Source organism: Syngnathus typhle, linkage group LG8, assembly GCF_033458585.1.
Source record: "Syngnathus typhle isolate RoL2023-S1 ecotype Sweden linkage group LG8, RoL_Styp_1.0, whole genome shotgun sequence".
Lineage (NCBI taxonomy): Eukaryota > Metazoa > Chordata > Actinopteri > Syngnathiformes > Syngnathidae > Syngnathus > Syngnathus typhle.
The window spans coordinates 5365143-5391189 of record NC_083745.1 but is presented as its reverse complement, the minus strand read 5'-3'; the positions used below and the strand labels follow the sequence as shown (position 1 = coordinate 5391189).

The following is a 26047-nucleotide window of genomic DNA, read 5'->3' as shown; positions in this document are numbered from 1 at the left end:
TTCTTGAATGAACGATTTACGTTTGAGAGGACAGTCAACAGTCTGACAAGAAACTGTAATGGAGCTGAGCCAGCTGCTCAGAGAAAGCCTGTCAGCTTGCATGTACATGCATTTAGGCTGATTTGTCTCAGATCTTGCTGGCAGGCTCAGAGGCACGTTTCACTGCTGGAGATGTTACGCCGTTGTCTGGCAACCCCCTTGATCGGAGTTGTGCCGCACAACCGGCTCAATGTAAGGTGTGAGTTCACTGTCTCGCTCAAGCAAAAGACAGCTGGTAAATTTTGAAACGCAGCATGTGCATTCATTGATCTGTTACCTGCCCTTCAGCGCTCATTTCCTGGATTTATTATGAGCCGTCGTTTTGATCTGCTGGCCGAGGAACCTCTGGGCTCCGCCGCACACTCGTTACTCATTTGAAACTGGAGGAAGTAAATATAAATGTGTCGAATTTAAATTCAGATTAAATGATTGTATCGGGGTTTTTTTTGGGAGGGGGGGGGGGGGGGTATCAGCACGGTGACACACTGATTAGCACATCCGCCTCACAGTTCAAAGGTGCAGGGTTTGATTCCGGCTCCGGACTTTGTGTGTGTGGTGTTTGCATGTTCTCCCCATGCCAAGTGTTAGGTTGAGAAATTTGTCAGTATGGTCGCGAGTTAAAAAAAAGTGGCTGCCTCCGAGGGCCTCTTAGGATTCCAATTTGACTCCTATCTAAGGTCCGTGTCACGACGACACTAAACCCAAACACTTTATTAGTGAGTAAAGAAGCACTTGGCTGATGCCTCATGCCAGCTCCCGCAGAGCCACAGACTGCTGTTTATTTGAAACAGCAACATACAGTAGAGCACCAAGATACAAAAAAAAGCACTTTTCAAAAATCAAAGCACACTTGAAACATCCAAAGAGACTAAAGAACATACAGTAGTACAAGTCCGAAACGGTCAGCTTTAAATTCACTTTTGGCTCAGCGTTTGATCATTTTGAACAGCAGCGCCCGTCAGATGCTCATCTGAGGGCCAGCCATGTCAGGGCTTGTCAGAATTTTGAAAATGTCAAGGTTTCAGCCTCCAAAGACAGCCATGTGTGTTCTATACATTCACTTGTGTTTCTTTGCAGCCGATTATTAAAATACAGAGACTATAAAAAATCTTTGTACCTAGTACAGCATAATGACATCGAGACAGTATTTGTGTGTGTATATATATATATATATATATTCATAAATAATTTAACACATAGATAAATAAATATTCTATGTGCAGATTACGAATCTTCATCAAAACCTTTGCTTAGCGCAGACTCCAAATGTTGAGACGACTGACCCTGATGTCCGAAAGTCTGGGTGAAAGGCCAAGTGTTCATATGGACGGACGTTGGTGTTGCTCGCCAACGTTCCTCTCACCGCGCTAGTCTCTAACCGCGCTGGCATTCGTTCTTGCTGCAGGTGGCCTGGCGTTCAATCTGCCAGGTGCCCTCTTCGTACGTGCAGTAGCAGATTGTACACTCGTCGATCTTTACCTCTCGTCCGGCCGGTATCACTGTTGTGTCTGCGAAGCAGTTGGGGCCTGTTGGCAAGAAGAAGAATGGGAAATGAGAATTGCCAAGGAGTGAGAAAGAGAGAGAGACGTTTGTCACACTTAAACGTTTCGCATCATCAAACCAAATAAAAATCAAAGACAATGCAAGTAAACACAAATTGCAGTTAATGTAAATTAGTGATTATATATTTTTTAAAATAAATAAATACATAAATATAAATATATATATATTTATAGAAAAACATACATACACATCACCCTGTGTGGAAAATGAATTCCATCCTAAGCCTTGGGCCACCCTCAGCAACAACCGAAATCAAGCATTTACTATAATTGGCGTTCACATCTCTGGAGGCATTTTGGCCCAGTCATCCTTGGACAATTGCTGTAATTCAGCAACACGTCCACAGGTTTTCAAGCATGAAAAGCCTTTGAAAGAATATTCCATAGAATTTCAATCAGATTCAAGACTGGACTTTGATTTGTCCTGACCAAAAACCTTCATATTTTTTATTTGATGTGATGATGTGGAACACAAATGTGCTTTCAGCGTGATATCACAAATTCATGCAAGTCATCCAGGTCCTAAAGTAGTAAAGCAGCACTACTACAACCATATTTGAATGTTAGCATGAGCAGAATAGTAAATGGTTGGGTGGATAAACAATAACTACTGTAAAACGGGCATTGCTTGATTTTTCTGGCCCAATAGATTTATTACAAAGAAAAATTCCTGGCAAAATTTATGCTTCTCGTAATGTAATCTGACAGGCATTTTGTTACACTCTTCTTGAGCAAACTGCTCCAGCTGTCTCAATGTTTGAAGGTTACCTTCTCCAGATGTTCCGTAGGATTTTAATCAGGACTTTGCAGAATAGTCCAATCTACTGTTCTTAAAGAATACCAATGACGGGTTTTCTTCTGCCCCCATGAAGGACATTTATAAACATTGGCGGACTGTCTGTGTACAGCTCGATCTTTCATCCGTAAAGATTAAAGCTACAAGCGTCACTCGATAAGACATGAAAAAGTCATTTTCAAGTCAAAGACAAACAGACCACAAGCATAGCACGACACTATTGCGATGAAAAATATGCACGATCCCAAAATCACGTTCTAGTATGACGATGAAAAGGGCAGAAAAATAATTTGGTCGACACACAAATATCAAATATTGCGATAAGGCTTGTAATACCGTGGCTGTCGTGTATTGCCCTTTTCTGACCGGCGGTAATGAGAAGCAAACCGACATCGAAGTCATTTTTACAGGATGTTTTCACCAGGGTCATTTAAAAGGTGGAATTTACATGCTGACATTTTCCCCCAAACTGCCATGCATCATCCATGCTCTGCTTCTATTTTAGCTTTTCACTGCCATTAACAGGCTCTTGAGACCATTGAGTGCCTTGCCCTTGTTTTATGCAGAGAAACGTTTTCCATTAAGCATTAGACTAGGAAGGAATCTTTTTTTTACATCAATAATCGAAAACATGAAAATGTACCTACTGGTGTATTAGTAAGGGCCAAAGATCAAATGTTAAATAATTTTGGCATCTCCAAAGACTTCTTTTTTTAAGGCCTGGGTCAACACACATTACTCAACGGAGCAAACCCGAAGTGAATCACTTTTTTCAATTCAGTCATGTCGTAACGGTGAGCTTTAAAAGATTCATCTTTTGGTTTCAGGTCTTGCTTGTTTGTGAGTACTCTTTTACCATCCAATATGCTGTAAATGTTGATTTGTGTAATGCAGTTCACATCAAGATGGCCGCACTTTCGTATCTCGAAACAACCATCTCTGACAGACAATACAAATGTTTTTTTTAGTAGATTCTCTTTTTTATCTTCTCACTTTCTGATCCTCTAACAAGTACATTATGGTGGTTGGCTGGCAACCAGTTCAGAGTATGCCCCACCTCTTGCCTCACGGATGTGCTCAGCGTGCCGCCAAGCTCTTAAAACCTACTTGTGAATTCCTTTCAAAATTATCTTTTTCTTCTTATTTCCTGAACTTGCCTCAAGCACAAATCGAACTTCAGGTACCGGAGAATATACCAAATAAAATAACTAAATGAAAATGAACGAATGAATACATAAATAAATATGTCCTATAGGACACTTTTCCTAATGTTACCCAAGCAGTAGTGGAAATCGTAACACAATAAGACACAAAATGTGTTTTAGCTCTAAATTATAAATGAATAAATTATGGATTTTATTTTGTCTACCCTTTTGAATGGCTGTTTTCTCCTCGTGCTTTCTTCTTCAGCCACCAGGGGGGAAAAAAAAGGTCATAAAGCATCCATTATCTCCCCAGCCTCACCACACGAAACATAAACTCGACAGGAATTGTGTCTCGCAGCATCAGGTATAGCATAACAATGGCCATTTCTTGCACTAACAAGCTCTCAAGCTGCTGGTTATACATTACGATGTAATTAGGGGACTGACGAATGAGGAGTCTTTCCGCTGCAGCCGCCGCATTTCACTAGGTGTCAGCAGCCAGAAGAAGTGTGCTGCGAGCATATCAATCAATGCGAACAGCCTGTCAAAATGTCAACCTCAACACATTCATAAGTCCTTTAGATGCCGACATGCACCCTTACTGGGGAACATCTCGTCTTGTGGCTGTGGACGACTGTCCTTCCTCATTTGTCATCATTAGGGATCCTTCCGACAACGTGTCAAAGATTTGCAAGGACAATAATATTGTAAAACACACGTCAACCCTTATCTTGATAAGACTGTGAAACACCCACAGTTGCATTGGTGCATGGATTTCATTTTATTCTTTTATCATGGTTTCATTCTGCATCAGTTAATGCATTTTCTACGCAGCACGTTTGATAGCACGAGAGCTTTTCAATGACACTCACACGTTCACTACACTTTACGAAGATGGGACAAAGGCAGCATATGGAAATGATGTGCCATTAGCACCTGTAGCTTGAAAAGCAGACAACAGAAGAGAGCACAGTTTCAAACACTCACATCCCATCTTTAAAAAAAAAAAAAAAAAAGAAAACCAACAGATCTCAATTATCCGGAGAGAAAAGTAGATAAAAATCACTCATCTTAATGGACTTCTTGAGTGTATTTGCATTATAAATACAGGATAAAAGTGTCACTGATGTGTAAAGATAAAACATGAGGGACCAATTTAACAACACAATGAATAAATGAATTCATGATATTAATAGCTTAGAGTGTCTCTATTCCTTCCAGCACGATCTTTTCTTTTTTATGTTTTATCCAGTCAGACCACCTCTAATCTTTATGGATGAATCCACCGGGACACCGGCGCCTTGCCTATTGTTTTCAATCTCCATAAGGGCAGAGAAATGTACCCTTTTTCTTCATTGTGCAGGAAATAGGCATATGCAAGGGACATTTAAAAGGACCTGCAAGATCTCCACTTGCGGATGATGCAAAGTTGGTTGCTGTGGAATGGCCACTTGGAAATTGACTTTATACTAAAAAGAAAATACCAGAATCGGGCCCAATGTCTTACCAGGCTTGACTAGCTTCAAATGTGTTAAATTATTCTACAGGATAGTGCTTCTTTCTTCTTGGGCTGCCACAAGGATAAACAGGCAACAAGTGTGGAGTTCAATTTCTTATAGTATTTATGTTGTTGTTTTTTTAGTGCAGCGTGTGTGTGTGTGTGTGTGTGTGTGTGTGTGTGTGTGTGTGTGTGTGTGTGTGTGTGTGTGTGTGTGTGTGTGTGTGTGTGTGTGTGTGTGTGTGTGTGTGTGTGTGTTTTTAAGACGCATCTTAAGAGGACCTTAATACTTGCCTTAATTCAAATGAGCCTTTATCGGAATTGGCAACAGAGCCACCATGTCTCATGTTGCTCAGTTTGAAGTGATATTGGCTCCGGTTCAAATCGTTTATCCGCCCCCAGATTAGAGCTGACCCTAATGTCTAGGTCTCGGAAAAACACCATTTGTTTCCTTCTACGTTACCAAGATGATAACCTGCAAGAGTAGAGGACCATTTATTTCGATATCGATTATGGAGAGGCAACTCTGATTTTAATGTCGTTATTTTCATCTATCAAAAGCAGAACCTTCATTTTAAATTGAAAAATAGGAGATGGGCATAAGAATCGATTTGCTTGACTTGACGAACCGAGATGGTGACGTGAGCAAAAGCAGCGACCCGCCACTCGTCAAGTTGCAACAGATTGAGGACTAGTTTTAGAAGGTGTTTGCGTTTTTTTTTCTCACTTTCATACTCATAAGTGGAATAACCAGATCATATTTGCAGAACTCCTTTCTATGATTCATTTAATGACAGCAACTGGGACTACTTGATTGTACCAGAGATCTGCAGATCAGCCGGCCTCTTCTGCACCATCTGCCCAAAGTGGCGACGCAGGAAGCAATAGAGATTGGGACGAGGCTAAAGGCTGGACTAATTGCGAACCCCTTCAAAACTGCCATTGCAAATTCCCAACTCAACAATAAAATGGATGAGCTGGAGAGGTGGCTGGGCTCTTTTATCCCAAACTCTGCCAATGAGCTAGCAGGCCATCTACTTTTCTCTTCAGACGGGTAGCACCAACAAGTCCGTAATGTGGACAAGGGTTGTCTGTGTACGTGAACAATATTTAATAACGCCACAATAGAGGACATCTGGACATGGAGTGACTCTTACGTTACACTTGCTAAAAGAATCCACAACGATTATCATAATCGGTGTAGTGCTACCCCAAGGTAATGCTAAGGTTGCCATGGAAATGCTGCAGCGTGCCATAGACAAACAGATGGTTATGCACTCAGGCTGTGTTATGATAATGGAAACAGACTTTAATCATGCAAGTTTGAAGTCTGGTGGGAGCACTCTCCAATTGATACACACGGCTGTTTATGTTAACTTCATGGACTGTCCTCCCATTGCACCCAAATTCTGGATGACCAATGGGGGAAGTCCAGGCACCTCAAGAATCGAAGCAGGAACATGGTCCACTCTGGCACAATGTTCCTCTCCTGGTTAAAGTTCTGTCAGAGCTTGGAGTTGAACGTTCTTCTGATAGCTGACTTTACTAGACAATCCCAGGTGACTCCTACCGACAATATTTTGGGGTCCTCCACCATGATATGGTGATGGCTTAAAATAGAGTGTTTGTCTTGAAGAACTATAAATGAGGTGCCACTATTGTTAAATGAAACATGACAGCATCCAGTAAATGTCAGTCACAAACTTTATCGGTAAAAATGATCTAAGGATGAGTCAAATGGCAAAAGAAGTTGCCTTCATTCACAGCTGTCCTTTGATATTCATGAACAACTGTCTGGGCGAGATGTCAGCGATACCTGGCGCTTTCATCTTCATCCCTTGGCTCTTCCCCAAAATGTCTGCATGCATAACAAGTGAATAACACATCTGAGACAGGGGACCCTGCCACAGTCATCGATTTTTGCATGTCTGAAAAGGCCACGATAATGTCAGTGCATAATTGATCAAGTCATCAAACAATGCAATACTTGCATTTAGCGATGAAAGACATGCAAAAATGCAGACTGGCTCAATCAGCATACGTGTTGGATGAGGAATCTGAATACTAATGTTACACTCTTGAGATTTATAGTCTCAATTTCGATGTACCTCTGAACATTAGCACAGCTACGGCAATTTACTCGGTCAGTCAGTCGGTGTTAAATCACCCCTGGATGAGTAATTAGTTATTTTCCTACTAATGATGTGAGCTTTGATGTGACACATTTCCTACAAGCGACACATCTGCTACACTTAAACAGCATATGCGAGCAGGGCGACAATTTTAATGGTCGCCGATGAACTTATTTTACACTAATTACTGCGAAGGGTGAAAGAGTTTTTTTTATTTTCTGTCACGTCGAATTCGTTAACGGTGGCCAGGTGGAATGTGGCAGCGAGTCATAACTATTTATTTTTACACAAAAATAGCTCCTTTCTATTGTAGCTGCAAGAAGAACGACAAATTTGAATTGCATTTGTTTCCAAAGCAGAAAAAAAAATCAATGACAACTGCTTTATTTAAGTCTTATTGGTTGTCTTTTCATTTTTTTTTCTAATTGGCAATAACATGGACAATTTTGGTATTAATTTTTTTTATAGCGTTTCTTTTCTAGTTGGCTTTTGGATGATGAAGGATGATGAATTTCCTTTTGACCTTACGCTAATTATATTTTTCTTGCCTTAACGCATTCAGCCGCTGGCAATAAATTGTAAAAGTGACAAAACTGAAAAATGTGCTGTCACTCACAAGAGAGCAAACTGTGTTGAATTTGAAGTGGCCAGGTCTACTCTCCGAATCCAATGAGCAAAACTTGTCTGCACTTATATTTTGATGATCCCTTCAGGGCCGCTGGCTGGCTTTTGGTTCGGGATGGCTTCATTGCACGTGTTCATTGTTTTAAACGTGGCTTGTTGGTGGTGCTGCACAGTTAATTACAGAGCTGTATCATTTCCTGTCTTCCTGGCTACAGGGTATATGAACAGATGATATCATTCAATATGGTGCCATTTCTCACCGCAGCGGGAGCTTCGGCATCACTGTGTGTATGTGTTGGGTACTGGTATGTGTGTTCTGATCATGTGACCTAGTCAACCATTTATTTTTAAATGATTAGGAATTAATAAACAATTCCAGACACTGATCATGGTAAAGGCTGAACGAATTGAGTTTTCTTGTATTTGCTATAAATCGATGAAGGTCGAGTGGACTATAAATTGATGAAGGTCGAGTTAATGAGAATTCCTTTTTTATTTATTTTTTAAAGAGCCAGCCAATCTCATCTTGTGTTCCACAGCTGTTTCAATACTTATGTTGCAAAGTTCTGATCCGAATAAAGTTGTCATAAAGTCATCACACAGTAGTTGTCCACGCATAATATTTTGGCGACAGAGCTCGATGTCGTGCCGCTTTTTGGTGGTCCCGCTCGTCGAAATATTTTGGGACTAGCATAATAGATAAAATAGCGAGGTTTACCTCTGTTAGCCGCATTTATTTTATTTTTGTATTAGTAGTTTGCTGCGTTAGACATGTTGAAGTCAAGCTTATGGTAATATGGGTGGATTCCATTGCAACACAGCAAATCCTTCCCCGGATGAAAAGAGCATGACGGCTTGGTGGCAGTTGTGAATATTATTTGACAGCCATGCCACATCTGTCTCCAAACAGATGCGCATACAACTGAAGCTCAGCAAATCTGCTGTACAATCCAAAGGGAGCAAACTGGAGCAGTGCCTAAATGTAACACAAAGCTCACAAGCGAACAAACAATCATCTTGTTGCCTGCCAAAATCCAACAGCTAAACATGACACTCAGTGTCTGCCTGGGGGAAAAAACAACATTTTGACTCTTAATTTGTATTTTGATCATCACCAACAGTCATTTATGAGCATATTTTAATTGTATTTCAATGTTATATAATGGCATGTATTATCTATTATTTATCTACATTTTATTGGGTTGGAATGTAATCTAGATTTCTTTGTATTTCTTTTAAAAGCCATTTTGTTAAGTATTTGAACATTTCTCATCAATTTCTGCGGCAACATGATAACGCATTAATCTCTCTTTTCTATTTTGAAGGGATTCAAACAGTATTGTTGCACTATAACAATTTTTTTTTGTGTGTCTGCAACATATACTGCATCATCTTTGTCTTTATTCTGAAGGAAACTCAAACATATCTATTTGATAGTCCCACCAAGAAAAAAAAAGGACCCTTGGGCATACTGTTCTCAATGATTGGGAACAAAGTTGTCTTGGAAGGACTGAGCAGCATGGTTTCTGCAGAGTTCTAAACATGAACATACAGTACCTCCTTCAACCTCGACTTCATAATAGCACCATCAATTTACCGCAGAACAGATGCTGTCGCCACTCTTTGAAATTAGCTGGGAATAATTGATCAAAAATGTTGAAGGACATGACTGATGAGCCGTGTGTAATATATGACCTTTGAAAAGGAGCTACTAAGTTACTACTACACACAAACGGTGATGAAGTCATTCGTTTGCTGATTTGGATGGACTGACTGAATCAGTGGGCTGCCAATACATTTAAAACAAGTAACTCCACTTACCGCTCTTGCAGATGGGACAGCACCGGTCCGGCTCGTATTCCGGGTCCACACATTCCGTCAGAGGGCAGGCCGACACAGAACACAGCACCTCTCCGCTCGGTTCACATCGGCATTTCTCGCACGGTGACACCTGGAAAACACAATTAGCGGAGGCATTGTTTTTTTTTTAATTAATTCCTTGCTATCCCCGTCTCACAATAGCAACGTGATAACATTTCTTAAAAATGACAGACTGTCAAAATGCTGAGTTGGGTTGGAATGGATACTTCAACCTGAGTACAATGAACAGGAAATTATGAAAATCAGATGAGAGGTTCTGGAAAAATTGCATTTTTTTTGTGTTGTGGAAAAATGCCCTCCGGGCAGAATGTTTTTGTGACATCTCGTCTTCAGAATGGAGTTAAACGGGACCATTTTATTTTTCCCCAATATTCTCCTCAAGCTCTTTCATTTCATGTTTACTCCGAGAACCCTATGCTTTCATTTTTGTGATGTCAAAAAAACGAAACCACCATAAATCATTTCAAAACTTTTTCTATAATAAATGTGACGTATAACCTGTAAAAGCCAATTGAAAAAAAGCAGCTGAGTTAATGTGGTTGCGCAAGTGTACACACCCTCTTTTAATTAACTCATTCACTGCCATTGACGGGTATAAACGTCAAAGATCCATTTTAACTGGTCTGGCAGCGAATGAGTTAAGAGATGTGCCGTGATCAGAATTATTCCAAAATGTCTTGGCTCTTCAATTGTTCCTTTCCATATAATAACCCAGAAAATACTGTCGTTGATTGTGTACAGATTGCAGTTCTGTGAAAGGCTTGTTTGTCAGTCCCTTGTGCAGAGCAGCACATCTTTGGTTCTATCAAGAGCGCTAAGGTTAATTCAGACAGTATGGTTGCTGATTGCAGAGGCTTTCGCCTCCGCATGCCACTTGAAAAATGGAGCGCGGCAGCACTTCCCAAAGAAGTTAGCAATCACGTATAACAACCTGGCTGTTGCAAATCCCAAGGCACAGCCAAAGGCTAATTATGATGCTTTTTGCAGCTTTAGCTCGGCACACCTTTCTCGTAAAACCGCTTCTAACATCTCGAGCAATCTCAAGATACACCGAAAACGAGCCGACAGAAATCTTCTAGAACGAACAAAAACAAGTGCTGATCTTTGCCATTAGAAGTCTGCACTTCATGCCTTCTTCCTCGCCTGCAACTACTTTTTTTTTGTAGTGCTTGACAATTTGAACGTCAAAGGAAGTTTTGGCAGCCTTTTGCTCCGCAGTGAATGCAGATCATGAACTCACCTTAAACTCCTCTAGCGAAGCGTAGATCTTTCCCCGAAATTCGCAGTAGTTCTTTTTCTCCTTGCATTGCGGGCAGCATTGCCTTGTGTCCACTTTAATGCAGCGAGGATGCACCCTGGGACAATCGGGCTTGCTGCATAGAGGACCTTCATCTGTACAAAGGCAAGGGCACGTGGACGGGCCTGGGGTGAATTGCTCACCGATCGCGAATACAAAACCGCTCTCATCCATGCAGCCTTTACCCCTGTAGTCCGGGTAGGCGTACTCGTCGATGGCTTCCAAGGACAGGGTGACGTCACTTGTGGGACCCACGTCAATTTGTTTGAACTTATCTTGATCAGTCCACAGCTCTTGGGACTTCCCACCCTTCGATCTAAGGTTAGATCTGGCACGGCTCGTGCCGGTTCTGTTTAGACCCAAAGTATTGTTGTCCTCGGGCTGCAGTTGCTTGGGGACCACTTTGTCCTCTCTGGCTTGGGTCAAGACCTTTTCCAGACGTTCACGGCTAACCGGTAGAGTCGTTAGAGGATTACTTTCAGCCCCATTCATCAGGAACCAGAGAACAAAGAGAATCTCTGCTGTCATGGCAACGGAGTGCAGCATCTCTCCCCACCACCGGCGAGGTGGGAAAACACCTTGACTCACATAACACACTTCACAGCTCAGGTGTGAGCCAGTCCATCTGGAAAGAGAAAATTAAACTGGGGTTATGTGCTCAGTATTTTGTCACTTTTTATCCAATGACTGGGCTTTGGTACAGGGTTACACATTCGTGTGGCTTTGTTCCATCAAACGGGCAAAAAATAAACTGAAAATTGAAGATCGGGAAGAACATTCATAGACCTGTGTTAGGAAATCAATACGGCGTGATACTGGAACAGTTCCCTGCATCAATCAGTCTTGTTGGTGGCAAAGAGGAAAAACCTGAATCCAACATTCTAAAGCTCCTCTGCTCCTCTTAACGGAACAAAAAGCCACGATCAATTCACTTCTTAAAATGAATCTCAGTAAGAGGGATTGATTTAAAAAAAAAAAAAAAAAAAACATAATTGATGTCACGGTAACCGTAACAAGCCGTTTAAAGTGAAGAAGCTTTCTTTTTTTTTTTTACCACGCATACTCTCGAGTTAAAAAACCTCCTTGGAGCTTTCTTTTGTGTTGTAATCACATGTAACTGCACATCTTTTGAACGTAGCCTTTATACGTTAATATGCAACACCTCGGGAGGAGTAGAACCCTGAAGTAAACTGCAAACACTGCATAGTTGATTAAAAACAAAAAAAGGCTGTGCTGGATATTTTTATTTTTGCCTCTTGCTAAACTTGATTTACTCTGGCACTTTGAAATTCAAATGCCTGCTATGACGCTTTGCTGCGCTCGGTGGCCTACTTCCATCTATTTCCTTACCGTTGCTGAGGCCACGCAAAGGCAGCAATTGTATTGATGTTAACAATTACATACAATGATATAATTAGTCTGTGTCGACTAACTACATTTCAAATAATCCAATGTGAATTTATCCACCCTAGTTCAATGCTTGGATTCACTTTAAGACTCTGGAGTGACAGAATATAGAGAAGTTAACACATGATGTTATTTAGACAACCTGACAAAATATTCTCAAACTGCTGGCAGTATTGGAGCAATCTTTATAGCTGATTTGCTTTTTTTTGAGGCAGAAGCTTTTGAGTTGTAGCGGGAGAGAAAGGCAGCGGAGAGAGAGCGAGAACGAGAGATGAAAAGATGAGCCCATTAGTAAAAGAACCTCACCCCCCGAACCACCTTAACAGCTGTTACAAGCGGTCACATGGCTTTTTATGTCACTGTGAAAGTAATGGTAATAAATTAAAAAATATATATATTAATTGCCTGATTAAAAAAATTGATTAGAAAAGTTAAATTGTCACACAAAAAGCATTGTAATTAGATTTTCCCAAAATACTTCAGCTCTAACTATAATAATAATAAAAAAAAAAAAACCTGGTGTGTTGAAAATACACCGACAGTAATACAAGCTATAAATGAAACACCAAAAGGGACATGCATATTTTTTTTTTGCTGGTGAGGAGAACCTGTGATTGCAGTCTTACTGTTTTCGAAATGACTTACAGGTGTTGGTCTTATTTTTTTTGTATTTGTTACTAGCTAAGGATTAAAACGTCTTCCTTGAAGTTATTGAGCTGTCTTTTTATTTTGTTGTTTGGAAGACTATAAAACACATAATGTTGTTAATAGCTTTGTGAAAATAACATGATCTATATTGCGTATCGCCGCCATTCTGTCAAAAAATACAGATATGACTTGTTTTTGAGAAAATAACAATTCTACAGAGGACCACAAAAAATAAAGGGAAAAATAATGTACTGATCTTATAATGTTCTAAAGTTGTTTACTACCTCTGGGCGCTATTGTCCCAAAACTAAAATATATAAATGTGCCTTGATCATAAACCTTCCATTATACTAGCCTTTTTTTTTTTTTGTCCTTGTATCTTTAAAGAGCTAAAAAAATGAGCAGGAGGAATTGAGGACATCCATTGCCAAAGAAGAAATTCATTGCATTGGAGTACAAAAAGGAAAACTGACTGTAGGACAGGCTTCATTCATTCTGAATTGTTATAGTTTTTTTGCAGCTTTTTCAAGGTGATTCTATTCAAAACTTAATAATGCTGTTTTATTGGAAATCAAATATTTTCTTTGAGTTCTCTGCATTGTGTCAGCTCTATTAAGATACAAATCAGCCTTGGTGTGTCTTTATTTTCTGGATTTGATATATATGTATATGCCGATCGTGTACTTTGCCACTGAAATTGGCAAAAGTGATAGATAGCGACAACCCCCAACGTCATAAACACTCCATTATCCACAAATCCCAAAGGAGTTGTGTGATAAACGGCTTCAATTATTTGGGGGAGAAACGCCCAAACACTCCCAATCCAGAGTTGTGCTGTGTTCGGCACATTTTCCACACACTAAAAATTCATTTCCAGGTTTTAAGGAGCACAAAATACATATGTATGTTTGACTGTATATATTTTGGGCTCCGTCACACTTGGTAGTTGCATGTGGGCGGGAACTTATAAAAGCCCTACAACATGACTGAATTGTTGTTTCTTTGTATTACTTGAGGTGCAACTTGCTTTTAAGACTCGTATTTACTGCAGTGTAGCAATTCTCTGCTTGCAATGAGAGTCGAAATGAAACCTTTTAAACCGGTGAGGTGATTTTTCACATGAGGTGGTCTCGTTCCTTTCTCTGCATGCTTCCGAATATTGGGCATCTCTGAAGCAACTCCAATTTTGGGAATATGTAAGTTCCCAAACTGTCAAATTAAAAAAGATGCATGGTCTGCATGTGACTCACAATACAATATTTGTATTTATATTGCTTAGTGGTGGACCACAGGGGTTTTGGGGAGCACGGCAGGTTTGCTCATTTTATTCCTTTAATAAGTAATGCTTTCTAAATCTGTGAAATGTAGAAACAAACCTCAAGGGGGATGTATGTATATATATATTAATGAGTCGTATACCATATTTCCGTAGTTTGTTGACGCATTTCAAATCAAATGATAGATGGGTAAACAATTTTAAAGTAATGAAACCGATTTTTTTTTTTTATGGCCTAATGGTTTGTTAGGCTGCATTTCGTTGATTGACTACGAGAAAAATGAATTTAAATCAATAATATTATAATGTTTTTATGTTTATGTTGGACGAAAATAGAGAAAATGTGCTTTTCTACATAGTTAAATGAATGTTTATATCAAATGTTAGTAAAGTACAGAGATTGAGCAAATTTTGCAAACAATGTAAAACTCTTTACGATTGTCGGTCGACTCGCAAAAAAACGATCGGATGATCTTATTCTCAGTTATATTTTCTGCTTTTGACATCATCGTTATATAGTACAGACCACGTAATCCTTCCCTGGAGAGTTATTGCACCATAATATTGCCTGACGTCACGTTGTTCTTCTTTTGAACACAAACTACGTGAGAATAATTCAACACTGCCTTGGCTGGTTGCAACCAAGGCGTGTATTCTATTTTGCTTTAATTGCTTTAATAGGCCATTAGTCCACATAACAGTCAGAAGTCTCAAATGATTTGTGCGTGATTAGACCAAACTGTGTACATACACGCAACTGAAACCACTGTTAGCTTTTTGCATAGCTGTGACATATTTGTTGGCTAATGTGACATCTAATAATGTAACATGTTTGAAAGTTACTACGCAGTTCCACGGTAAGAAAAAAAATATATACAGCTCATGATTGAGGTGCATCAGTGCGTGAATCGTTTTGCAAAAAAAATTGTAAGTGAATCGAATGTTGGGCTGATGGGAAATTCGCTCCTCGCTATAAAGTCAATCCCAAAATCCAATTGCTCTTATTGAAGGGTCAAAAACATAAAAGGGTAAGCAGCATTTAATGCTCGAACAACTTTCCTGATTTCAGATAATGAAAAATAGTGAAACTCTAAATGATCATCAATGAATTTGCATTTGATTGTTTGTCACAGCAAAGCTATACAGCAATATTAAAGCGCAAAAGGTTTTATTCATATAATGTAACATACTCTGTGCAAGCGATTGTTTTTGTCAGAGGAATACATTACACTTTGTTTTAATTCAATTTGGTTTAATGTGTGAACACATTTGGGGGATTGGATGCCCAAATAAAACACATTAGACGTCCAGTTACAGCAGACCTAAATGGTGAATATGATTATTTTTAGAACGAAGGAAAGATTGCTAATGCAAGAGTAAATAGAGCAAACATCAGAAGATTGCCTGATAATGCAATTGGGCCTTGCAGCATATTAACACTAAATAAAACCCTTTCCCACAAAGCATCAGCACTAAAAACAGGTTTACGGCTCAATAAAGGTTTTTATTTTTGTCTCCTAATAAAAGTGAGATAATCGAGGTGATGAATGTTAAAACAATGCGACATGAGTAAGATATCTCAAAATAAAACAAGAACTACTTTTGACTAGTACTTAATGATACTGAGAGCTTTTCCTTGACACAAAGCCAAATTTACAACAAATTATCTTCACATCATTGCCCAGCTCTGCTATTAATACTGTAAATTTGCTATTGATCCACTTTTTTTTTTTTTGGGACGGGGCGGGTGGACTTTATGATCCTGATCTCCACTGACATTTAAATGTTACTTTGACTTTCTGCAGGGAGCCCAAAAAAAAAAACGCTTCTTTTGCAGCATGAGCAGATTAGCCATGTCACTTTGCATACACGTTCCCAAAGTCAAAGGTCAATATTTTGCTCACGTCTACATATTTGTCACAGTTGATCACTGAGGTGCAGCCGCGGTGATTAATCAAAGAGAGATTTAACCTGGCTGTTGGTTCACGATTCAATGATTCCCACCGTAGCGTTGATGTATGACTCATAATAAATATTGTTGTTTTCATTACCAAGCAGAGGAAATAAAGCCCGTAAGTCTTGAGAAGGAGCATTAAGTCAGGGAGAAAATTTAGCTCAAGCTTGACTAATTGGACACTACTCATTCTATTCCACTAGATTAGTCTGACAAGACTTCAATAGTATAACAAGTGGAGAAAAGGTTGACCTGCCTCTTGCGCTCTTCAGTCATGTCACTCAGATTTTTCTTCCAGGGTTGCTTTGAGCAAATGAAGCAACACACTGCCATTGACTCATATAGACGTGAAAGATAAAATACAACTTTTGACGTCTATATGCGTCAATGGTAGTGAATGAGTCAATGCTATAAATAAGCTGAAATAAATTGAGGCGGAATTCCTATCTTCAGGAATTTTCCTCACATGAACTGAGACTGTTTTTGTTGATAATTACTAGCTCTGCTGAATTATTCAAAAGAATCAAATCTATTACGGCCATGTTTCATCCACATGACCGGTGACATCCAGAGATGAGTTCGTAGCCTCGTGTTTTGATTTGTGTGGTAGGGCTGTTGTTGCAAAGCTAACACAGGTTGGCTGGCAATGAACCTCCACGGCGAGTATCGCGTTCAAAATGTCTCCGTGAATAAAAGTCAAACGATGTCCCTCTGTCACATCAAACTGGATGTCATTTAGAGGAAAAGCAAGTCCACGGGCTAGAATTAAATCAGACTCGCAGTATGCCTGCACAGCTGTCTGCACTTGATTTTTTTTTTTTTGCTGAATCTAATTCCTTAGCTTCACTGATCCAACATCTACACAAATGTGCAAGGAAACAATTTACTTTGGGTCAATTTGTGACAAAGCGCATTGCAAGGGCTAAGACATGAAAGCTTAGGACAGTTCTTGCTTGTGTGCTCCGATCTGACAGGGCAGAGAAAGCATTGAATTAATGATGCCATGTTAAAAGAAATGAAACAGGTAAAGGGTGGAATCATGTAGTCTAATTAGAAGAGGAATGTACACCAAAGCAGAGTATTGAGCCATCTGCTAGCAAATAATTTGCTGCAGGGCTGTCTGACTGAATTTGATCCTTTCACTGTAAATCTTACAAGTGACCTACATGAAAAGAAAGTTTTTGCAAACATACAACCAACTCTTGTAAACTGTCATGTAATCTTTGGATTATGTGGAATGGAATAAAGGTGAAAATGTGCTTGTGTGCACAATTCCAGCCAGGAAAAGTCACAAAAAAAAAAAAAAAAGAACTGAGGCGATATTAAAGGGCAGAGTGCAGCATATGACACATTGTGTATATTCTTTTTTGATGCGGCTCACCCAGAGATGTAGTGACATTTACATTTTCTGGATACAAAAATAAGGAAAGCTCACTCTAGCATACGTTCCCGAATATAATCTGAATAGAATTCCATTGGACATGTAATTTGTCAAACATTTATTTTCTCCTCCCATCTTTAAGATGCACACTAAAGGAAGGCATGCAGCATCCACAGGTGCAAAAAAAAAAAAAAAAAAAAATACTATTCTGTAAATGCACTGGAATGTTTTTTTTTTTTAATATATATAATAATCATAATAATTACAGGTTGTAATCCTCTCATAAGTGCACTGAAAAACATACCGAATATCAATCAATATAACAATGACTTGAACATACCTGTGATAATCGTACGGTTCCGTCAGCGCTTTTGGATCACCGCTACACACAGTTCGAAGGAACCCAGACAGAAACAAATGATCACAACAAGTGCAGGATGGTCCACTTTGTCAAACGGTGGTTCTCTAGAAGATCGTTTTTTAACTTTAGTCGTCTCACAAGAATGTACAAGGTGCTCCGTTCTCTGCTTGTGATTCGGAGAGTCTGATGCTCCACACGCGCGGGCACTTTATTCTCTCTCCTCAAATTATTAAATAAATGGAGGCGGAGTGCTTTGGTTCCTGCAACTAACAATCTGGCCGCCAGGTGGCACGATTCAAAAGACTGAACTGCTGATGGGGCAAGGAAATCTGGTGATCCAGATTGGTTTTATACTCTGTCGGTTAATTGGGCACGGAGCCGTTAAAAGTGATCATTCATTTTATGTATTTTTTTCTGTATGATATCAAGATAAAATAGGTAATAAACTATTATAATTGGATTTGTGCAGTTCAACCAGTTCAACACTTATTGAGCCATTTTATATTTGAGATCAATCCTTTCTAGTTACAATTGTGGAAGATACATTGAAACTACAATCTTTATTATTCAAGTTACATATTTACAGTTTAGTTTTATTTATTTGTTTAAGTTGCTTTTTGTAAGCCTAGTATTGATTTCAATTCCAGGATGGAGACCACTCCGTTCGCTTTGGTTTATAAAAGAATTCATTATCTCGGCTGTGACCCGAAAACTTTGAACATCCATTAGCATACACACAAAAGTGCTCTCTGCTGTTACCGTTTTGCCTGAGGTTGAATGTCAATCTTCACTGTCACTTTATTTGGGCCCCATTAAATTATTGATCATATGCACTTCAACATTTTCATCAACAAAATGGCCAATGTGGTTCCCCAATCGGAAGGGTCAATTCAAGGGTAGAACAACACAGCAATGGGGACAAAAAGTAACATTACACTACACTAGCAGCCGGTTAATAATACAGTGCTGCAATGTTTACACTTGAATGTAAACTAGAGATTAAAAAATTCTCCATTTTCAGTATTTTTTTTCTGTATCCTGTTGAATATTTACAAGGATTATATTCTGCTCCCCCTCCCTGGATTTGGAAATATGTTTTGTATTAACTGGCTGCATCCAAAATAGCACTTTGTCAGTGTCTTGTCCAGTACAACACAAGATGGATGGATGGATGGATGGATGGATGGATGGATGGATGGATGAATGAATGAATGAATGAATGAATGAATGAATGAATGAATGAATGAATGGATGGATGGATGGATGGATGGATGGATGAATGAATGAATGAATGAATGAATGAATGAATGAATGAATGAATGAATGAATGAATGAATGAATGAATGAATGAATGGATGGATGGATGGATGGATGGATGGATGGATGAATGGATGAATGGATGAATGGATGAATGAATGAATGAATGGATGAATGGATGAATGAATGAATGAATGAATGAATGAATGAATGAATGAATGAATGAATGGATGAATGGATGAATGGATGAATGAATGAATGAATGAATGAATGAATGAATGAATGGATGAATGGATGAATGGATGGATGGATGGATGGATGGATGGATGGATGGATGGATGGATGGATGGATGGATGGATGGATGGATGGATGGATGGATGGAAAAACATATATTTAAAAAAGGATTAGGACATAAGATATATACTTTTAAATATATATATATATATATATGCATACAGGCGTACGCATATATATCTTCATTTTGTTACAAAATTAACTAAATATAATATTGACAAATGCAACAATAAAAACAGACATTTTTCTTAATAAAAAGTCATTTTCATTTATTCCAAATCCATATCATAAACATCAAGCATTACAAAACTGCTTTGCTAGGACCATCACCGAGAAAACATGAAAAAAAATGTATCATAATAACAGTCAGCTTCTGACGTACATGATTAATCGGTTGTGATACAGATTGGGAAAAGAAACAATACATGAGTTGTCTGGACCAGTCCTGCTCTAAAGGATTACTGTGCAGAGTGAAATCCACTAGAATCCAGTGTGGCTTTAGAATAATCCCATCAGAACTGCAACAGTGCCACGCTACTACAGAACCCCCAAGCCTGTTAGCCCTGATGAGAGCCTAAAGTGAAGGAACATGGGGAAGTATGACAGAGAAATGAAGCAATCCTTGTTAATTATACTAAAAACAACCACCTCTATTGTACATAACAAACCATTTACCTACATAAATTGAATTGCTATCAAAAAGAGCGCTAAGAAGATACACAGAAAGTAAACATTGCATATTAAGAAACAAATCTCCTGGAGTAAGTCTTAATATAAAGCTCTGTGACACACAGTCGTAAGAAAAGTACGCTTTTTCCTGGGTTCAAAGCAAGCCTGAGTTTGCACATTGCATATATAGAATTGATCATGAGTTAACACGCACCTCTGCCACCTATGATAAATACGCTCTCCTGATTAATGGAAAGCTAGTGCTACACTGGTAATCAGTGCATACTTGTGCCAGCGATGGACACATTTACAATAAACAATGATCCAATCGGAGAGACCTATCGACGAAAATAGCAATCAATACGGAGCAAACTTCTGCCGCTCGGACTTTTTGACGCTCGAATTGGATATTTTTGCAGTGTAAGGAGATAAACCTTGTGTTAGGCTGCTAGCGGCTGCTGGGTGAACAGCCAGAACGGGAAGTGTTTTCATGCCAAGCAGGCTGGAAATAGGGACAGCATAGTGGGAATTTTGGAGGGCCTGTAAGGTGGAGGGAGAGTGGACATTAATGTTGGTGGAGGCTGGGCTGGCGGCCGTCAGAACAGCTAGAGAGGTAGCGGCAGCATTGGCGGCGTTGGAAGCGGACTGAGCGTAGCTCATGTTGAGGTCAACTGAGGTCGCGGCGGAAGCAGCCTGCATGGTGTATTTAGCCATCTCTAAGCTGCACGCCGTGATTTCGCAGGGGATGATGAGATGTGTGAGGTTAAGAAAAGACAAAGGGACGTGAAGGGATAGAAAGTGAGAAGACAAAGAGAAAACATCATCAGAGTAGCCATGTGTTAAAAAAGCAGAGACAATCAGGTTTGTTTTGATGAGGCTGGAGCAGTTGACTGCAGCAAATTAAAACAAATCTTGACCACAATTATTCTACCCTCATATAAACTTGAAATAGCTGCTGGTCGTGTCTTACCTGGCGCTGATGAGGTACTGGGCCACGCTAATGCTTGCCGGTGAGCCTGTGATTGTGACTTGGCGCATAGCTGAGCCATCAGTGGCACTGGCAATTTTGATGTGAGCTCCCGAGACCTGACGGATTTCATTGATCTTGCTGCCTTGTCTTCCAATTATGCAGCCAATAAACTAGAAGAGCAGGCGAGTGAAAAAATGTAAATAGCAAATGAGCTCATGTTTTTTTATTATTTTTTTTACCCTCGGAAGAAATAATATCACAGGGGCGCAAGCACACAAACAAAAAATAAACACCACAGTGAATCCTTAAGAGGTTCTTGGTGGTTACCGGCAATTGTGGGAGCATATTACGTCTTACTTTTAGGGAATATGAATAAAAAACAAAATACAGATTTTATAACTGCCACAAGACAAACTATGAGAAACTTACATCATTAGGTATGGCCAGCTCCTGTGAACTTGTGGGGGCAGATGCATCCAATCCTGTAAAGTAGAACACAGAACGCTAACAACTGCATGGCACTAATGGCTTCCAAAATTTGACCTACTTTTAGTAGTTATTACTTTTGATAACGTGGGAGGAACAAAAACAAGATTTCTAGGTACTGTGTACATATTTAAGACATATTCTAACCACATATGTATATCACACGGCTATGGTTCTAATTTTTTCATGTGAGATATAGCACGAGTTTGTTTACATCAGTTCAGTCTGATTTAGTTAGTTGTGACAGACTGCATGAAAGTGTGGGTTGATGATTTCAGGGATAGTCTGAGCCAAGTTATTGTTAGATTTTGAGGGGAGATGATGCTGGGTAGAAGGGTAAGGGGGTTCAAGAGACTGGGATTTGTTTCAGTTGGGAAAATTGGGCAAATGCATTTGCATTTTCAGAGGATTGGGAAATAGTCATAAATGGTCGAATAAGAGAAATGTGGAAATATTACGACTGTAATTTCCATCACATTATGGACAAAAGATATGCCCCATTTATTTAATTTTTTAATTTTTTTTTTAGTGGTTGTGCTTCATCTTATCCAGACATGTGAGCCAAGTGTATAAATGCTCATTTTGGGGAACAGTTTAGTTTACTGTTCCACTAAAGAGTGGACAAAAGAGGAAAAAAGAATTGTGGAAGAATTTGAGGACACTGATCTAAATTCCCTCAAAAAAAAAAAAAATGGAGCAACCGGCACAACCACTCTACCAATATTGATGACCTCTGACCTTTAGATAAACCAAAAATGAGGTGCACATCCATTTTGCCTTCCTATTGATTTTTTCCAATAATTTTGTCTACATGCTATCCACACAGTTTCACATTTTGCACTTTGTAAGATGTGGTCACGAAAAATTAAATGACCTTTGAGGGGAATGAAGACATCCCTGATACCGTCTAATGTGACAGGGTGGTTTGATGTCGTGATTGGAAGAGGAGTAACAACAGAGGGGATCGATGGTCTTCCCCGGAGCCGTGGGTACGTACCAGGGAAGGTAGGGTTGCTCTGCCCAAGGGAAGGGAGGGGAATATGCTGCATAGCCAACTGGTGAAGCTTGGTCAACTGCAGGGTAGGAAGGAAGTTAGAGCTAACCAATCAAACTGGATTATTTCAGAGGAGTTGACAGCTACAATACAGAGATCATCTGAAGTTCACAAACATCACAGACGGTGTCAGTGAGAAGATTGGTTTCCTTCAGAAAGCATGCGGAATTCTCATGAAAATACAATCACATCTTCGGCTACCAAACTACAACTTTGCTCATGAAGGGACTCATTGTAAACTTTGATCTCAATCAGAGCGTGCTGCTAATTTGTGTTAGTGTTAGGAATGTTGACAAATCAGAGTTTCATTGATGCTGAAACGGATAGATGGGTTAAGAAAGAGGATGTGGGGACTGGTGGGAGTGGGCAGAGTTGGAGAGAAAGGAAGGAGTTAGTCATTTGAAGGAACACACTTACATCTTGATGAGCAAAAGCATATTGTCCTGGAAGTGCGAATGCCTGCATGGCATAGGAGAAGAAACGTCAACTGACATAGCATGAAAAATAAAAGAATTAAATAAAATAGTAAATAGAAATAAAATAAATAAATAAAACAGTAAATAAAAATGAAATAAATCAATAAAATAGTAAATAAAATTAAAATAAATGAAGTTTTATTGAAAATCCATCCCTACACTTTTGACCATAATCAATAGCTGTAATTGGTTTTGATGGAATTTCATTTAGAAGTCAACTAATGTTTTGACAATGGCAAAAATTCAATAACAGATCAGAACAGCCTATGCCAAATCTAGGACAGTGGGAAGCCAGTTAATGGAAAACATCACCATGTTGTTTATGTTTCACATTGCAGAGAAGTAACAATGTAAATAGGTATCATTTGTACCTGTCACACATTAGCTACATTGTTGAATGTGTTTTAATTACACAATTTCAAGCTTACATTTGTGCAATATTAAAGGTGTTACTGCCCTTCCGCTAGGTTGACAGGGTGATCAATATAATAACTGAAAAGGCACACGTGTATGGAAAAATCCATCTAGATTCATATTTGTTGTTACAAATATGTTCGGAGTTGATTCATTTATTGACAAAATTTGTGCATTTTAGGTTGAGGAAACCCTGCAGCATTTTCAATTTTTCTGTTTTTTTTTCTCCTCCCGGCAACTTACTTGTGCAGAGTGCTGTTGTGCTAATACTGCATGGGCTCCTGCAGATATGGCTTTTGGACGGTAGGGAATAGTTGCTCCTTTTGGAGGAGACTAGAGACAAAGGTATAAAAAAAAATAATAATAATTACCATTTTACATTTGGAACTCCTAGCAAGACTGATGCATTTTATCTCACTTATATCCCTCACTGAATATTTTAATAGCCGTCTAATCGGTTGAGAAGGTTACATGGACCTTGCATGCCACGATAAAATCAACTCTTAATTTACGAGGCTTTTCATTTTTCCAGCACGAGGCGTAACCGTGTCCTTGCCAATAGAAATAAATTAATGACCCCAACGCTTTCATTCAGAAAATATAATATTATATCAATTCATGTAATAATAACCCATCTAATTGGTAGCAGCTTCATGAATGGAAAGGTGAGTTGCTTTCATGCTAATTAAGTAGCTAATTAATTCTGTGCTCTTACTGAAATTAGCACTTTAAGGAAAAATGATTGAAAGGTTGTCTTTGTTAAAAGTCCAGCAAATAATTTGGCCATTTGACATACACAAAAAAAATGCTTATGTAATATTATGAAAAATATTATAGGTAAATATTAAAATGATGGACATATTTGAAATGTATTGTTGTATTGCTCAATGCAAATCAACAAATGTAGCACTGATATGTGCCTAAACAAAGATCATAAAGACCTGTTTGACAGAACATACCTCCAGCATGATGGAGCAGATGTGTCGGACACACTGAGTGATGGCCTGTGGAGTACCCGAGATTGTGACAGCCCTCTCGGTAGAATCCGGCAGCATGTCTCCTGCCACCTGAACCTGGGCCCCTGTGGTCTTGACATCAGCAGACAAACACAGCAAAATTGGCCATTTATTGCCAGAAAGAGAACTCCATCACCCCAAATTGAAATGCAGTCTCAAGCACCTGCAGCTCTATCCCCCCGATAAGCTTCGGACATGCAAAGAGCAGCTGAGCGCCTGATAGGAACGTGTGCAGTAATATTTAAAGAGGTGAATATAAATCATCTTCAGTTTGAATAGCTTTTCAGCCTCTGTGCAAGCTTAGTTATATCACATTCTCATATGCAGTTCTCCAAAATGTATGGAAAGGAAAACCATGATCATGGTCTCCTCTCATTCTCATGTAGACCAATAACTTCCGGATAAAAAACTTCAGAACTTCCTACCTCTCGGATCTCTTTGATCTTAGATCCTCCTTTTCCAATCAGTGAGCCGCATTGGCTCCCTGGGAAAACCAAGCGAAGCGTCACAGGCGGATTGCTCGTCACGTTGCTGTTTGTCATTGCCGCCGTTATATCCTGAGGAGAAGATCAACAATGTATTGTGGATATTAGCACAAAATGGCAAATAAAGACATGTCAGCCATACTGACCTCCTCAAACTTTTGCGCAATCATGGAGAAAGCTCGGAAAATTCCATCTGTGGGCCCTGTGATGGTTACTATCCTCTCAGGAGACGATCCCTCTGATATGTTGATGCGAGCTCCACTCTGAGGGAAGAAGAATAAATATCCAATCTAATTTCTATGCTGCTCCAGGCAGACCCTGCATGTGAGAACATGCCAAGTTACCCCATTCTTTATTTCTTACCTCCTCTCTCATTTTCTTCACTGTTTCCCCTTTCTGAAAGGAAATAAAGGGCATTGACTGATTCCATTTATCTTATACATGGCAGTGACACAATGAGTGATGTTTTATTTGAAAATGAACCTGCCTTTCCAATTATACTGCCAACTTCCTGTAATGAAAAGAAACCTTAAATACCAGTAACGAGCATGGACGACGATACTACAGTGGCTATTCCACATTGGTTAATTACCTTTCCATGCATCAATAGCCTCAGTGTCAGTGTGACATTCAGGCTCCCATCTGAGGCCATTTCTTCCTTCTCAGTCATGCCCTGTGTTTTCACACCTTATATGTAAATACTCTGCAAATGAATTAAAAGAGGTTAGACAAGACATCAAGATGCTTCAATGAAAAGTGCAATTGTGGCCTACTTGTGCCACTATCTCCTTTCCAGTTTGACACTGTGATTTAATAACAATGTAAAAGAAATGTTGTCAATGAAACGTGGAGAGGAGGCAGATGAGGTGGCTCGGGCATCTCATCAGGATGCCGCCTGGACACCTCCGTGGGGAGGTGTTCCGG

At 39.4% G+C, this 26047-nt stretch overlaps 2 protein-coding genes across 5 annotated transcripts in view; both read right to left on the bottom strand.

The window, feature by feature from the left end:
• Window positions 1–568: 568 nt before the first annotated feature.
• On the bottom strand, window positions 569–18187 carry vwc2 (von Willebrand factor C domain containing 2). The gene is made up of 4 exons (XM_061285466.1): window positions 17981–18187; window positions 10918–11599; window positions 9618–9747; window positions 569–1565 (listed from the first exon to the last, which is right to left on the bottom strand). Exons 2-4 carry the CDS (start codon window positions 11518–11520, stop codon window positions 1414–1416), a joined length of 885 nt encoding a protein of 294 aa, XP_061141450.1. The 5' UTR covers window positions 11521–11599; window positions 17981–18187; the 3' UTR covers window positions 569–1413.
• Window positions 18188–19795: 1608 nt separating this feature from the next.
• Window positions 19796–26047, bottom strand: part of zgc:110045 (uncharacterized protein LOC664755 homolog) — an 8494-nt gene continuing 2242 nt past the window's right edge. For 2 of the 4 annotated variants that reach the window (XM_061285830.1, XM_061285831.1), the window contains exons 3-13: window positions 25716–25826; window positions 25487–25634; window positions 25270–25386; window positions 25064–25195; window positions 24582–24710; window positions 23866–23955; window positions 23150–23191; window positions 22553–22751; window positions 21622–21674; window positions 21193–21362; window positions 19796–20943 (exon numbers count right to left, since the gene is read on the bottom strand). In XM_061285830.1, coding sequence (XP_061141814.1) covers window positions 20580–20943; window positions 21193–21362; window positions 21622–21674; window positions 22553–22751; window positions 23150–23191; window positions 23866–23955; window positions 24582–24710; window positions 25064–25195; window positions 25270–25386; window positions 25487–25540 — 1350 coding nt within the window. In that variant the 5' untranslated portion in view covers window positions 25541–25634; window positions 25716–25826 and the 3' untranslated portion in view covers window positions 19796–20579. The remainder of the gene's footprint in view (window positions 20944–21192; window positions 21363–21621; window positions 21675–22552; window positions 22752–23149; window positions 23192–23865; window positions 23956–24581; window positions 24711–25063; window positions 25196–25269; window positions 25387–25486; window positions 25635–25715; window positions 25827–26047) is intronic. The other 2 variants (XM_061285833.1, XM_061285832.1) reach the window with 2 other exon arrangements.